This window comes from Dipodomys merriami, unplaced genomic scaffold, assembly GCF_024711535.1.
Source record: "Dipodomys merriami isolate MVZ:Mamm:240054 unplaced genomic scaffold, mDipMer1.0.p SCAF_29, whole genome shotgun sequence".
In the NCBI taxonomy this organism is placed as follows: domain Eukaryota; kingdom Metazoa; phylum Chordata; class Mammalia; order Rodentia; family Heteromyidae; genus Dipodomys; species Dipodomys merriami.
The window spans coordinates 9090556-9105186 of record NW_027204381.1 but is presented as its reverse complement, the minus strand read 5'-3'; the positions used below and the strand labels follow the sequence as shown (position 1 = coordinate 9105186).

At 50.4% G+C, this 14631-nt stretch overlaps 1 protein-coding gene across 6 annotated transcripts in view; it reads right to left on the bottom strand.

Moving 5' to 3' along the window:
• Positions 1–14631, bottom strand: part of Igsf9b (immunoglobulin superfamily member 9B) — a 56104-nt gene that overhangs the window by 19058 nt on the left and 22415 nt on the right. For 5 of the 6 annotated variants that reach the window (XM_070038338.1, XM_070038342.1, XM_070038344.1 and 2 more), the window contains exons 7-17: positions 14452–14597; positions 11415–11557; positions 10821–10961; positions 10622–10738; positions 10209–10359; positions 9234–9357; positions 6577–6752; positions 5043–5269; positions 3938–4022; positions 902–1063; positions 519–564 (exon numbers count right to left, since the gene is read on the bottom strand). In XM_070038338.1, coding sequence (XP_069894439.1) covers positions 519–564; positions 902–1063; positions 3938–4022; positions 5043–5269; positions 6577–6752; positions 9234–9357; positions 10209–10359; positions 10622–10738; positions 10821–10961; positions 11415–11557; positions 14452–14597 — 1518 coding nt within the window. The remainder of the gene's footprint in view (positions 1–518; positions 565–901; positions 1064–3937; positions 4023–5042; positions 5270–6576; positions 6753–9233; positions 9358–10208; positions 10360–10621; positions 10739–10820; positions 10962–11414; positions 11558–14451; positions 14598–14631) is intronic. The other variant, XM_070038339.1, reaches the window with a different exon arrangement.

Genomic DNA, 14631 nt, shown 5'->3' with positions numbered 1-14631 from the left:
GCAAAAGAGCTCAGAGACAGTACCCAAGTCCTGGGTTTAAGCCCTACAACTGGGAGGGGGGGAGAGAAAAGGAGCTTAGATGGGCTGCATATTTTTATTGTTTTCATTTCAGTCAGAAGCCCCCTAGCAGACTCCTCGGTGCAGATGTGCATTGTCCCTTTGGGAGATGAACACATACATCACTACTTTTTCCTCGGGCCTTCCCCTAAATGTGGCTTTCTCTAAGCACACCTTCAGTGCCATTCCCCAGTTGTTCAAGAAAAGCAAACTCATGTTTAACATTGATTTAAGCAAGACATATTAAGGAAACAAATCCATCAGGTCAAAAAGAAATGAGAGCAACCCACTGCAAAACTAAGAGAAAGAAACAGCCTGTTGGTATGGACTTTATCTTTACAAGTGCTCTTTCCATCCACGCAGACAGCTTAACAAACACACAAAAATGGGCCAAGGGAGGCAAACTGCCCACTGTGTGCAGCTTCCCCTCCCCCTCACCACCTACAGCCAGAGACACTTACGGAGACTCGAGACTCTTCCTGCAGTGAGTGATGGAGAGCGGAGGATCTGGAAGGAGAAAGCAAGGGAGAGAACCCATTAAGGTCTGAGCTCACAAAACGCCAACATTCCATAACCCAGCATCAACAGGGAGTCCTCACACGAAACCAGCTTCTAGGTCTGTGACTACCACTAGTCTGTGGCTCCCCCACCCCTGTACCCTAAGACTATCCAACCCTCCCCACCAATCCTGCTCACCCCTTTCTCTCCTTCAAACCCAATCTCACTGGCATCTCTACCCATAAGTCTTCCGTTTCCCCACAGTAGGGAAGGAGAGGAATGTGACAAGGCCTTCCCCTAGAGAGAGCATCCAGACAGAGCCAGCTAGGACAGCGACGGCACTCACCTTTCTTTCGCCTGAGCTTGCGCTTGCGCTGCCTGTTGACAAAACAAGCAGCCAGAGTGCTGAACAGGATGGCAGCCGCCAGGAAGCAGATGGTAGCCACAATCCCAGCCAACACAGGCCGGGCCAACCCGTCATCAGTCAGGTCCGGCTGTGGGAAGATGTCTGCAAGGAGGGCAGGAGCACGCATGGGTCCCAGACCCGCTCCAGCATCATCTACCCCTTCTGACACTCCATCCCCAAGGATTTTTCCCTACTGCTTGGTTCCAACATGGAGTCTTTAAAGAGGTATAGAAAGGAACTAAGCTCCTTTGAGTCATTAGCAGATGGTTTAATTAAATGAATATTAAGAAGCTGAAGCATGTTTTATCTGAAGAGAGCGGCTTTAAGGAGTGGGGAATGAATAAGCGCAAATGAAACTAGGAAGTTTGAGGGGATGGATGGGGTGGGAGAGATGGGGAGGAAGAATGATGGGAGAGATGGCATTAATCAAGATACATTGTACTCATAAATCAGCATGTTGAATTGAAGCCCCTTTGTACAACTATTTAAAGATAATTTTAAAATAAATTTATTTTAAAAAGAAAGAAAGAGAAGGAAGGAAGGAAGGAAGGAATGGAGGGAGGGAGGGAGGGAGGGAGGGAGGGAGGGAGGGAGGGAGGGAGGGAGGGACTTCATGTAATGGTGCACATCTCCCAGTCCAGCTACTCAGGAGAAAAAGGTCAAAATTCTTTCTCACAACAACAACCTGAGCACAGTGGTACTTGTCTATAATCTCAGCTACTTGGGAGACAGAGGTAGGAGGATCCAGGTATGAGATCAACTCAAACAAAAATATGAAATCCCATCTGAAAAAAAAAATCCAAAATACCAGGGGGCATAGCTCAAAGGATAGAGGACTTGCCTAACAAATGTGAGGCCCAGAGTGTGATCCAAATACCACCAAAAGAAAAAAAATGTAAAGAAGAGCTGGGAATGTAGCTGAGTGGCAGAGTGCTTGCCTAGCATGCATGAAACCCTGGGTTCAGTTCCTCAATACCACATAAACAGAAAAAGCTGGAATTTATGCTGAGTGCTAGCCTTAGCAAAAGAAGCTCAGGGACAGTGCCCAAGCCCTGAGTTCAAGCCCCAGACTGGAAAAAAAAAAGAAGTTTCTAAGTTCATTTGGTGGTCTGAAAAAGGAGAAAAAGAGACTACCAAAGTCAGGTAACCTCTTCATAGGCCATAAAGAAGAAATGATATGCACATCTTCTCCCCGAGGAGTTCACCCATCAGTAAACCACCTACATCTGCCTAGTACCATACATGTTGGTAATCAGAACTGCCTGCACTTCTCCTGTGAACAAGAGGTGGCCTATTCCCATGGTACAGGCAGCACTGACCACTGGATCTGAGTGACTTGCTCATGCCCTTGCCAGATTCAGGCGTTCTGACCTCCTGGATTCCCTGCCTTCTTTCATGCTGTCTTGGCAAAAGACCCACCATCTCTTAAGTCATTTCAAGGACACAGCATGCAACGTCTTACAGCAAGGATTAAATGCATCCTGGTCACCCAAGCCATGGAGGACTGCTAGGTGAGAGGGGCTCAGTTCTCCTCCTTTACACAGATTCATGGGGCTAACTTGAACCCTAGCCCTAGACTTCAAGGTCTTGGCAGGGACGAAGACCTCAGCCCAGGCTCCTGGACCCACTGACAGTCAGATCAGTAAGTGCTCTTCTTCAGGTTCATCAAAGGCAAAAATCGATATATTGAGTACATTTGGACAGAGTTCAGTGCCATGTCAATAATAATAACAGAGAAAAGTACGCCAAATTACGCTGATGGATTCAGTGGAAACAAATGCCACAGCCTTGGGAAATGGGGGGGGGGGGCGGGGTAAGAGGGGCCTTAAATCCAGATGACACTGAGGTAGAATGTGGTGTAGAATCCTCAGACTACATGCTTCCTTTTGGGAGCCAGGCATAAAGCTACTACATACAGAAGCAGGCATGGAAGAAGTGAGCCCTCAAAACAGGCAAGCTTTCTACTTGGGCCTTGGCTGTGGCCTGCCTTTCTTGTTCCTCCATCTCTCCAAGTCTGATCCCTTGTTAGAAGCTAAAACAGAAGGAAGCTGGGTTCTGCTGCCTAGAGAAGGTAACTGTTTTACAGAAGCCAGAGTGGCTTAATATATGACAGAAATCACACTCTCTTTTCCCCTCCCCCAATCTCTTCCCTCCCCCAACCTGCCCAAACCACAATGCTCTGATAATTCCTGGAAGCTCCCATACATGGCAGGGGTTTTGTTGTTATTGTTTTGTTTGGTTGGCCAAGATCCTTGCCCACCCCCCTGGGTCCCAGGTGTCTCTCTATGCAGTGGCTTGATTACTAGGCAGGAGCCTCTTCCATACCAAGAACACCGTTTCTGGCAGGGAGCGAAACTTGCTCTGTGTTTGACGAACAGGAGCTAGAGAGAGATGTAAAGATATGGGACCCATGCCAAGACAAAGAAAGATAAATTGAGAAAAATGCTAGGGAGTTGGCTTTATTTAGCCTGACAGAAAAAAAAAAAGAAAAAAGAAAAAAATCTACAGAGAGGAAGGAAGGGAGGAAAACAATACCAAACAACAATTTTCCAAATAAAACCCACATAATTATAAAGAAGCCTATAATAGGCACCCCATAAACACTTGTTGACCCTCCAATTCCCAGGCCTTCCCCCACGACAGCACAAAGCACCAGAAGAAAGGGGGAAACATATACCAACTAACACTTAAAGCAAGTTTCTTTCTGACAACCATGATGAGAAGAGTCATGGAATCTCCTACAACTATCTTGCAGAATTGTCAGAAGGTCTTTTAAAAGGGATAAAATACTTTGCATCATAGATGCACGGACTGGACAGGTTTCCAATATGCTAGGACCTGTGCAGTGTCAACTAGACATCTCCTTAGTTTCCAACCCAGCCTGGCCTCCTGGTTTAGCTATTCCACAGAAGGACTCACATGGCTTTGCGGCTGACGTCTCTGTCAGTGTAAAACAACCCCTAGACCCTGGAGTACCTGTGCTGGAGACTCCGGCAATGTTGCTGGGCTCGCTGATCAGATCCTGCATGACAGCCAGAACCCGGAACTCATACCAGGTGTCCTAAAGCCCCAAGGACAATATCCAGTCAGATGATGGACTAGGGACACCACCCCTTTCCCACCTCCCCCTCCTGCCTCCACACTACTGATCCTGCTCAGCACTCCCATGGGACCATGGTAAGTATGGAATGATAAAAAGTGATTGTTCACCCTGGCCAATGGCTCTGGTGTAAATACTCCCACCAGGGCTGATTTCCAGGATACGCTAGATCAGAACTAGGAAACAGGCTGCTGCCTTTGTCAAGATCCAGAGACATTCAGGTTTTGAGGAGTCCTCTGGAGAAAAGCTAGATGCTTTTGTCCGGGAACTCTAAATGGTGAAAGGAAGGGTCCTTCCCTTGGCAAGCTTAGAAGACACATCCTTCTGAGACCCTCTCAGCCCACTCCACTGACCTAGTGAAGAGGTGAATCCAGATTCTAATGATCCATGCCAGCCTCTCACCTTGACCTTCCCTGCCCTAGCTGGTGTCTGCTTGTTAGGGAGAACCATCAGTGCAGTCCCCCATGGCCACCAAGTTGGCCCCCCTGGATCTTGAGGACCAAGTTCAAATCCTACCAGCAGATCTAGGAGAAGCCAGGAGTGTAGGTGAGAAGATGTAACATAAAATATGACCTCCTTCAATTGACTTGGGTCACTCCAAGTTTCCAGTGTCACTTCTAGAATCAGGGGGAAAGAGAAAAGAAAAAAGAAAAGAAAAAAAGAAAAGAAAAAAGAAAAAAAGGAAAGGAAAGGAAAGGAAAGGAAAGAAAAGAAAAGGAAAGAAAAGCAGGGCACCAGTGGCTCACACCTGTAATCCTAGCTACTCAGAGGCTGAGATCTGAGGATCACAGTTCAACGCCAGCCCAAGTAGGAAAGTCTATGAGACTCTTATTTCCAATAAACTACTCCGAGTTGGAAGTGATGCTGTGGCTCAAGTGGTAGAGCGCTAGCCTTGACCCAGGACAACATCCAGGCCCTGAGTTCAATCCCTAGGACTGGGAAAAATAAAAAATAAATAGGCCAGGACAAGCAAAGGCTGACCTGTGACAAATCCTTGGCAAAGAAATCCCCATCAGTTCCTGGAATGGCATCATCCAGCATTTCCCAGCGCTCCCCGACTCGGAACTCCATGACATAGCGGTCGATGGGGAAGCTGTGATTGGCAGGCGGGAGCCAGGACAGGAGCACACCCTGCTGGGTCCGATTGGCTGTGAGGCACCTTGGTGGGGTAACCAGCACCAGGGGTTCTGGAGTTGTAATAGGGAATGCTGCAGCAAGGGAGGGAGAAGGAGGTTGGCACCGGGAAGGTGGAGAGTGCTGTGGTGGCCTCCCCCACCCACTCAGGAGCCCACCTGGGCCCACTCAGGAATGAATGTGGCATTGCAAGGACAAGAGAATGGGATTTAGAATAGCCCTCCTTGTTCAAGGGAAGACGGAGCCAGAGCTTCACGACTCTACCTCCATGGTAGGTTCAATGAACTCTCACAAGGGGAAGCAGGTACCTCCTCAAAAGACAACTATAGGGAAGGGAGAACTAAGTGTGCTTCTAGTCATGTGCTACATGACGCATGGCCAATGAGGAACTGCAGAAGACTGCAGTCCTGTGAGATGAAAATAGAGCTTAGCCTCCAGGGACAGCAGGTCCCTCTGGTGCTCGTGGTGAAGCTGGTGCATTACATGTATTAATGTGCAGCTCTGTACAGCCCAGAATTCTTAATGCAGAAATTAGAGGATGATGTTGCCGACTTGCGTTTTGACCCTACTGTATACATTTTATCGTTAAAGTATACACCTACTTTTAAAAAAAAAAAGGAAGAAAGAAAGAAAACCTTTCTGGCAAAACTACTCTGCTCTGCCAGAACTCATTCCATCCATCCCATGTTTACCGTGTCTCTTGGCTGCATCTTTGTTCTTCTTGTGTCCTACCATCTTGGTCTGTGTAAATACACACTGTGATGTTCACACAACAACAACACTGCTTGACCACACCCTTCTTGGGGATGCTCAGTATATGTCCCTGTTATTAAGCGACACATGATTCTAGCTTTTGTTTGCCTCCCAGGAAGGAGGAAAACTTCACCCACTGTTCACTGTGTTGGATTCTCTTTCTGGCCCCAGAGCACAACATGAGACCCAGTGGAGGCATTTCAGAGCTCAGATGAGCATCCTACACACTTGTTGATTACCTGTGGCCCTGTAGAAAAGGACTGGGGGAACCAGCGAGAGTTGCGCTCTCCCCTTCCCTCATCTAGGAAGAGCCAGCTCTGCCTCACAGAGCACCCACAATGGTAACCAGAAGTAAACCCACCAAATAGGTAGCTTAATAAGAAAGGGTGTGATACAGAATCTCTCCCTTCCATCTGAGGATGCCATAGGAATTTGGAATAGGTGAGTGCTACAGGGTGACATGGAAAATCCCTATTGGGAAACCAAATGGAACTATTATAGAGAGCACTTAGTAAGTAAGGTGTTTGGTACTTACTAAGCCCTTCAATGTTGACACTAAGACCATTGCTATCATTGTCTTTGTCTACCCCAGCTCTGCTAGGAAAAGCCCCCAAGACTCTGGCCTCACCTAAAGTGTTCACAGTGACCACTTCACTGAAGGCGCTGGTTCCCAGCTTGTTCTGGGCCAGGACACTGAACTGATATGCAGTCTCAGGCTCCAGGGTATCCACCAGCAACCAGTTAGGGCCCGGTGGCACTGACAAGGACAGCCAGTCGTGGGGCCCAAACTGTGCCCGCTTCATCCTGGCCAAGAGAGAGAGAGAGGATGGGGGACAAGGGGTGGGGTGGGTCACACTGGAGAGAAGAGCATGCATACAAGGTCCTCAAGGAGAAGGCAGTGAGGGGACAAGCATTCCCAGGTTCAAGGGAAGGGAGAGAGGATAGCCAAGGTAGGGGGGTGAGGGAGTGACCTGCCCGGCTCTAGCTGGCCAACCCTCCTGCGGCCCGGCTACCTGCCCCTGCTGGTGCATCCCTACAGAAAGAGCCTGACAAGTACAAATCATGCTGAAGACACTGGTCAGAGGACCAGGTGCTTTGTGGGAAAATCCCATCCTGAGTGTCACCCTGCAAGAGGGCTCTGCCTGGGGAGAGTGGGGACACTGGATGTCAGGATGAGCAATATCAGGACTAGCAAAGGAACCTCAGTGACCTTGGCTGACCTCCCTAACCGGAGAGCCAAATGTAGGACCCAGAGGAACCCTGGGAGCTCACTCAGTCCAGTTACATCGGGTCATCTAAGAGTGTCCAAGATATACTACAAAACTGACCAGAGATATCCCCAACATGGGACCAGGATTCCTAAGGCTTGAGGGTTCAACACTACAGTCAAGGGGTGGTCACAATGCGAGTGGAGAGTCGTGAGATGAGGCCTGAGGGTTTCCCACTGTTCTAAAGGAACCCCCAAGTCCCAATAGGCAGTGACACCACCCTGGTCAGTGCAGTACCACTGTCTTACCACAGGGAGGAGACGCTGTCCCGTGTGATTGGCATACTCCTTGCAGCCCTGAACTGTAACTAAACTGGTGCCCACTGGGTTTCCCTGCTAGGTTGAAAGGCTCCCTATCATGTTTGCCCAGGAGGGTGAGCTGAGGCAGCAGAAAGCAAGCATCGCCAAGAAAGAAAAAAAAAAAGAAAACGAAAAAGAAAAAAACTGGCAACCAAATATCTGAGTCAGTACAGAGTTGAAGGCAGTCTGAAAGAAAGGAAAAATAGAGGACCAACACAACCTGGGCACACCACACCCTGCCCTTCCCCGTCCAGGGCACCAAAGCTGGTGGGCAAAGGGTGACAAAGCAATGCAGATGAGCAACGGTGTGGAGCAGCGCCACAAGCAACAAGGGGAACCCACACAGGCACCCCCAAAGATGGTTGAAGCCACACCAAACACCCCTTCCCTCACAGTGCTGGGAATTCTGATCCTGCGTATCCGTGTTACCCTCCCCCACCTCACCCCTACACACCCACTGTGGAGGAACAGAGCTAAGGCTTGGGGGCATCTTCTGGCTACTGCTGCCATCATCCAGGTCACAATTCACCAAATCTAGAATCCAAAACGCCCACAGATTATCCTGCCTGGGAACAGTTCCCCAAAACCACTACAGAAATCAGGGCCCAGATCCTCACAGACCCTCCTGCAGCCTCCCATGCAGTTTAAAGGTGTATCAAAGGATCCCCCGGCATTGTGTTCTGCAGACTCAAGTCCGAACCAGGCTGGAAAGACATCCATGTGAGTCTGGATCTGACAGGAGGAGGGCTCTATCACCAGGACCCAGAAGCCTGCAGTTGTTGGCTCGGGACAGGAGTGTAAGGAGAGGGAAGACCAGAGCGATGGGAAGGATTCCTCTGGGCTTTTCTTCCCATCTTTCTTATGCTCCTATCTGCAGCATGGTCCATACAATTTTGAGATCTGTATTTACCCAAAAGGTTGAGACAAAGATCTCACATCATTGATCTGCCTAAATTACTAATAAGGACATGAAAACAACAGGGACCCAGGGCCTTAGGGAGGTAATGTGATGTTGAAGACAAGTACAGGAACATGAACGCCAGGTCTCCAGAACCACTGGGCAAAGGACAGCCTCAGCCTGGGCTCTTCCCCAAATACCCTTAACGATTCAACACAGAGTCTCAGCCAGACAGTGGTAGTTCATTCCTGTAACCCTAGTTACTCAAGAGGCTGGGATCCAGAGGATCATGGTTTGAAGGCAGCCACCGTAGAAAAGCCTATGCAACTCCATCTCCAAAACAACTAGCAAAAAGCAAGGTTGGAGGTGTGACTCAAGGGCTAGAGTACCAGCAAATCAAGCAGCCAAACAAGCATAAATCCCTGAGTTCAAACCCAGTACTATCACCATTTCCCCACCCCCCACCCCCAAAAAAGGTATTCTCCTATAGATGCCAGAGGACCCTGGATAAAGAATGGGACAGAACACAAAAATCGGGGTGTGGCGTAGGCATTGAAATAAAGCCAGGGAGAAAGCTGCAGAGGGTCAGGGTTAACTTTTAAGTGAATACCCCAATTGGTCTCCTCAACTTCTCTTGTGGGAACACGGAGTGTCTTGAGTCACCCATAAAACCTAGTCACTGTCTGAGCCTCTTTGCTGTCTGAAGAGGTGGCAGATGACAGAGACCCACAGTGTCCTTGGACCTTCCACCCACCCTGGGTCTGCCTGAGTCGGGCAAGGGAGGGGGAAGCAGAGAGCAAAACATGCAGGGCTGACTCACAGAGGTCCGTACCAAACTGAGAATGTCTGCTCGAAGCCTCCATCATAGCCTGGCTCCCAGGACACGTTGGCAGTTGTCATGGAGACCTGGACACGGACATTGCCCGGGGCATGGGGGCTGGTGCCTGGAGACCAAGGGAGACCTCTCAGACTGAAAGGAGCTGAGCTCATTAGCTGGGCACCTGCCATCCTGCTGTAGGAAACCCAAGAGGCCAGAGGATGATGGAGAATCTGAGGCTCCATTACCTCTGACCCTGCCAGGTCTGACCCGGAAGCCGTCCCACCATGCAATCAAGTCTCACTAGCAAGAGGTCCAGTGAATTTGGGAACTGCTCTCATCTTAAACCAAACTCCTGGGCTCTACTGGACTCAGAAACACCAAGAAATGTTTCCTGTCGCCACTAGAAAGCTGGTGTGGCACACACATCAGCCTGGGTCTGAGTCCTGGTAATGCCAGGTATGGGTCCTGCCTCTGGGGAGAAGCCAGGTGTTTTCTGAGGTTGTGAAGGATGAGATGCAGAGCCATAAACAGGTAGTAAATGCTCAGTGTTGGCCATTAGGATTCAAAGGGCCAGGCTAAAAGGGAGGGAGAGGCTGAGTGTCTGTACACACACACACACACACACACACACATGTCCCAGGTAATTAGAACCAGGGACATCAATCAGCTTCCTCCAGTTCTCAAGTTTGAGCACAGTGTCCCCACTTGATTCTCCCTGATTCTGGTCCCTCCCAATTGCCCACACTCAGGAGACTCCCTGCTGGCCACACAGCTACCACTGTGTCAGGTGAGTCCATCTACTCACCCCTCCCCAAGGTCAGGGGCCCTTTGTGGCCATTCCTGTACCCAGCTCCCACAGGATGACAGCTACAGGTGACAGGCTGGATTCAGGGATGGCTGACCCAGGAACAGTCACTGGGGAAGGTGCCCCAGGTTCCCATGCCGGGCCCCTGCTTGACCCAGCCAGCCACATACCGATGACAGTGAGGTGGGTGCTGGCAGTGATGCTCGTGACCACGTTGGTGGCGACACATTCCCACTCCCCATGGTCCTCCTTACTCAGGGCGCGGAACTGAAGACTCCCGCTGGGCAGGGCATTGTGCTTGCTTCTGCTGGGCTTCCCTACCTTGCCAAACAAGGGGGCAGGAAGGAGGGCGGGAGCAGGGATGGAGATTAGGAGAAGGTAAAACGGGAGTCCGAGGAGGAGGAGGAGAAGGGGGAGGATGGTAAGGGGCCATCCCTGGGCCCTCAGACCACTACTGACCCTCCTCAGCACCCACAGCTTCCAGGATGTCACCTTCCCACGGGACCAGTGGCCTGTCATAGCAAGTCTGGGCAGAACTGATAACCATCCTCCCTGCAGCCCAGGAGTTTCAGAGCCCAGGTACCTTTCTCCAGGTGATGACGGGGAAAGGGTCCCCTGCGGCTGCACAAGGGATGAGCAGCTCCCGGCCAGCTTCCTGCCTATACTCCCAGCCTGGTAGCACCGTGAAATACGGGGGGTCCTGAGAGGGACACAGGCATACGTGTGAGCTGGCAGCCAGCGACCTGCTCTCATGGAGGCCCCAGATAGCCATCGGGCCTCACCTTCAGGACAAGCCTCGCAGGGGCAGACTGGCCCATGGTCCCCAGGGTGTTGTAAGGCACACATGTGTACGTGCCAAGAGCCTCTTCTGTAGCCTCCTCGATGCGTATGGAGCCATCGTCCATCAACGTCCAACCCAGGTTCTGCCAGAGAAGACAAGGATGGTGGCGACCGTCAGGAAAGACAAGGAGTCCGTCTCCCCCCCTCCTCCCTTTCCATCCCCCCCGCCCCCGCTCCCTGCAAGACCTGAGCTTGGTTCAGCAGAGCACAGGACAGAAGAGCAAGTGACAACCTGGGACAGGAAGAACCAGGATGCCTGCAAACTGCGGTCAGGTACTGAGTTCTAGCATTTACAGCTGTTGGTTTTTCCCAGAAGGGTTTTTGTTTAATGGTTTGTTTTGGTTTGGTTTTTTTTGGAGGAGGAAGGAGGAGCTGGCAAAAACCACAGGCTAGAGGTCACAATCCTAGCGTTTCAGGTCACACACACACACACACACACACACACACACACACACACACACACACACACACACACACACACACACACACCACTAACACCAACACCACCACTGCCCTGCTGTGCATTCTGCTCATACCTTCTCAACCTGCAGGGGGCGCCCATCCTTGTTCCACTTCACCACGGTGGCTGGGGGCTCTGCATCCACAGGGCAGCGGATATATCCATGGATGCCCACGGGCACATAAATGACAGAGGGCATGTTGAGCACACGGGCTGGGTCTGCAGAGAGACAGCAGGAGCAGAACAGAAAACTGTCAGAGAAGCCACATGAGCAAGGGAGGCAGAGGCAGGCCAGCGCACACCCAGATGTTCCCACCAACAAAGCAGAACTTTCGCGTCCACCCCCCAAGCCCACAGACTCACTGTGTGGCTCAGTTCTAGGTGCCAGGACTAGAGCATATAATAAGAATAACTAACCTAACTCTCTTAGAAGTAAAGCCTAGGGGCTACGTACTGTTGGTGGGGGAGCAGGCTGCAGTTTTCTCTGGTCTGCCCAATCTAGTGTGTGTGTGTGTGTGTGTGTGTGTGTGTGTGTGTGTGTGTGTGTGTGTGTGTGTGTGTGTGTGTGTGTGTGTGTGTGTGTGTGTGTGTGTGTGTGTGTGTGTGTGTGTGTGTGTGTGTGTGTGTGTGTGTGTGTGTGTGTGTGTGTTCCAGCAGTTGGGCTAGAACTCAGGGGTTCAAGCTCTCACTCAGATTTTTCAGTAAAGGCTGCAAGTCTACTCTTTGAGCTACACCTTCACTTCTGGCTTTTTGCTAATTGGAGATAAGAGTGTGATGCAGCTCCAAATCTTAGTCATCAGATCTCAGCCTCCTGAGGAGCTGTGATTACAGGCATGTGCCAGGAGCACCTACCTTCTATTGTGTTTTTAAGAACTGTAAGAAATATAGCAAGTTTTCAAATGCTTGGAGACATTCAGAGGTATTCTCAACTGCCCAAGTGTGCAGTGCTTGGAAACGCACCTTAAAACAGACTGCCTGTCAAGCAAGGTGCTTTGACTGCCCAGTTCATTTCTCCAGCCCTCAAATTCTGAACCATAAACCCATGCCCTTTCCCAACCCCTCTCTTTCCTGAAGTCTCTCTTGGGAGCAAGAGAGATGTCTCTAGACATCCTAAGCCAAAAGAGCAATGTCAGGTCTATGTGCAAGGCCATCGCAGGCCTAGCACGTGGGTATTATAGTTTTTCTTCCTCCTCTCTGTTCCTTCTGCTGGTTGTCCGGCTTCCGTGTTGCGTCCCATGGACCCTGCAGTTGAAACGCAGACCCAACCTTGGCCACAAAATGGAGGCAAGCCTCCAGCAGAGCAATGAAGAACCCCACAGCCCTGCGCTCCAGACTGAGTCACCTCCTCTCAGTTTTCCCCCAGATACCCCTGAGGGCTATGGAGAAGAAGATTCAGAATGAGGGAGGCCTTGAGGATGAATAAGCTGGTGGTACCTTTTAAGCATTTTGAGCTCTTCAGAGAACAGTGCATTACATAAATACCAGGCGGAGTTATATATTTAGACATAGCTTCCCACTTTTGTATGGTAGAGTTTTTTTTTAATTCCTCCAGGGTTTTCAAAGGGTTTATGAATGAATGGGAAATACTCTGAACACTGCTCCTTAGCAGAAATAAAGATCCTTGTCTCACCCACCTGTAAATCTCAACCCCCTGGATTCCCTTTGAAGCAGAAGAAGGTAAAAAAGAAGACGTTGGAGTGGGTAGAGATGTTGGTGCCAAGGAGAGACTGGTAATGAACACACTTCTCCAACAGGTTGGTGGCCTACAGCTTTGAGGGGCCTTTGCCTTGGCTGCTTCACCATCTTTCTGAAGACTACAGCTTTGTGCTCCCTTTCTTCACCCTACTTTCCACTTTCGTGGCCAGAAGGCCTGGCCTGTGTCCAGAATGGAATCCACCTGTCTTTCCTCTCTAGCGTGGCCACATCCTAAGTCACATATGAACAGCATCTCACTTGCTTGGAATTCTACTCCAGCATGCTACAATTCCCTCTGAGCTGTCATGGTACAAGACAACAAAGGCCTCTGACTCCTCCACAAAGTTATCCATGAAGATGAGGAGACCAAGTGAGAGGAAGGGAAGACTTCCATAGGATTCCGCATAACCAGGTGGCTCCACCAGCCTACTATCAACACAGATTGGTCCACACACCCATTCTGCAGCAGCCAGAGTGGCTCTGCCTCCCAGGGCCACCCATTGGTCCTCTACTCGTCCTCAGCTTGTAGGCTGGCCCCGCACCAGCCCATCTCCACATTGCTTTACTGATCACCCCTGCCACACTCCACATCCCTGAGTACGTACAAATCTCCCACAGCAGCCCTGAAATGATGGTGCCTCAGTCAGCAACAACCTGGGGCCTTTGTTGCCTGAGTGACAGAGCCATCCACTAATCAGAAGGAAGACATTAATCCTCATTACTGATCCTTCTCTCTCCCTCTCTCACAAGGCTCAGCCTGCCAAGAGGTAGGAAACCACCACCGGTGCTCAAGTATTAAAGATAAGCAAACGGAATTATTCTGCTGACACAGAACCCCTCGATTGTTCTGGCTGAGAGGCAGCACATTCATTTGGATCTCTCGCACCCCCCCAGAGAGGAGGGTGTAGAAACTGGACTGAGTTACCCTGGTAGGCCCTACTCCCCTCCCCTCATAGTATAGGAAGCTGAGTGCTGTAGCTACCAGAGGAATGAACCCTGCACTGATTCTAAGATCCAACCCTCAGACACCTGAAAAATGCACCTAGTAGTTAGCAACTCGAGGTACAGATGAGCCAGCATGCAATGTAAGGATCATCTTCCCAAAGGGCAGTTGTTCAAAGGACAGGTCTGCATGTTCTTGAACCCAACCTAAGCTTGAAGTGCTGAGTTAGTTGACGCCTCATGGTCAGGCCTCACCCACAGAAGCTGCCTAGCAAGTGTCAGCTCATCCCGACCGGCCAGCCTGGTCATGGACTCTTTCAGAACCTGTCTTTTCCTCCTTTGGTCATTCCTCCACGCACACTTTCCAAAACAAGGTGCTTGCTCTTCGGTGCCCTCTGGCCTCCAACCTGGCTGTCACATAGCCTGGAACCTTCTGGAATGGCCAGAGGCAGTCACTCTCCTAGCTATCTACTCACACTGCACAGTCAGGTACGCTGAGGCAGAGGGGGATCGCCCCAAGCTGTTGCTAGGGACGCAGGTGTACTTCCCGGCATCTTCCGGCTTCACCCGGAAGATGATCAATGTCCCATCGATCAGGATCCGCACCCTCAGCTTCAGGTCACTGCAGAGTGGTTAAGGAGACATAAAGGGTGTTG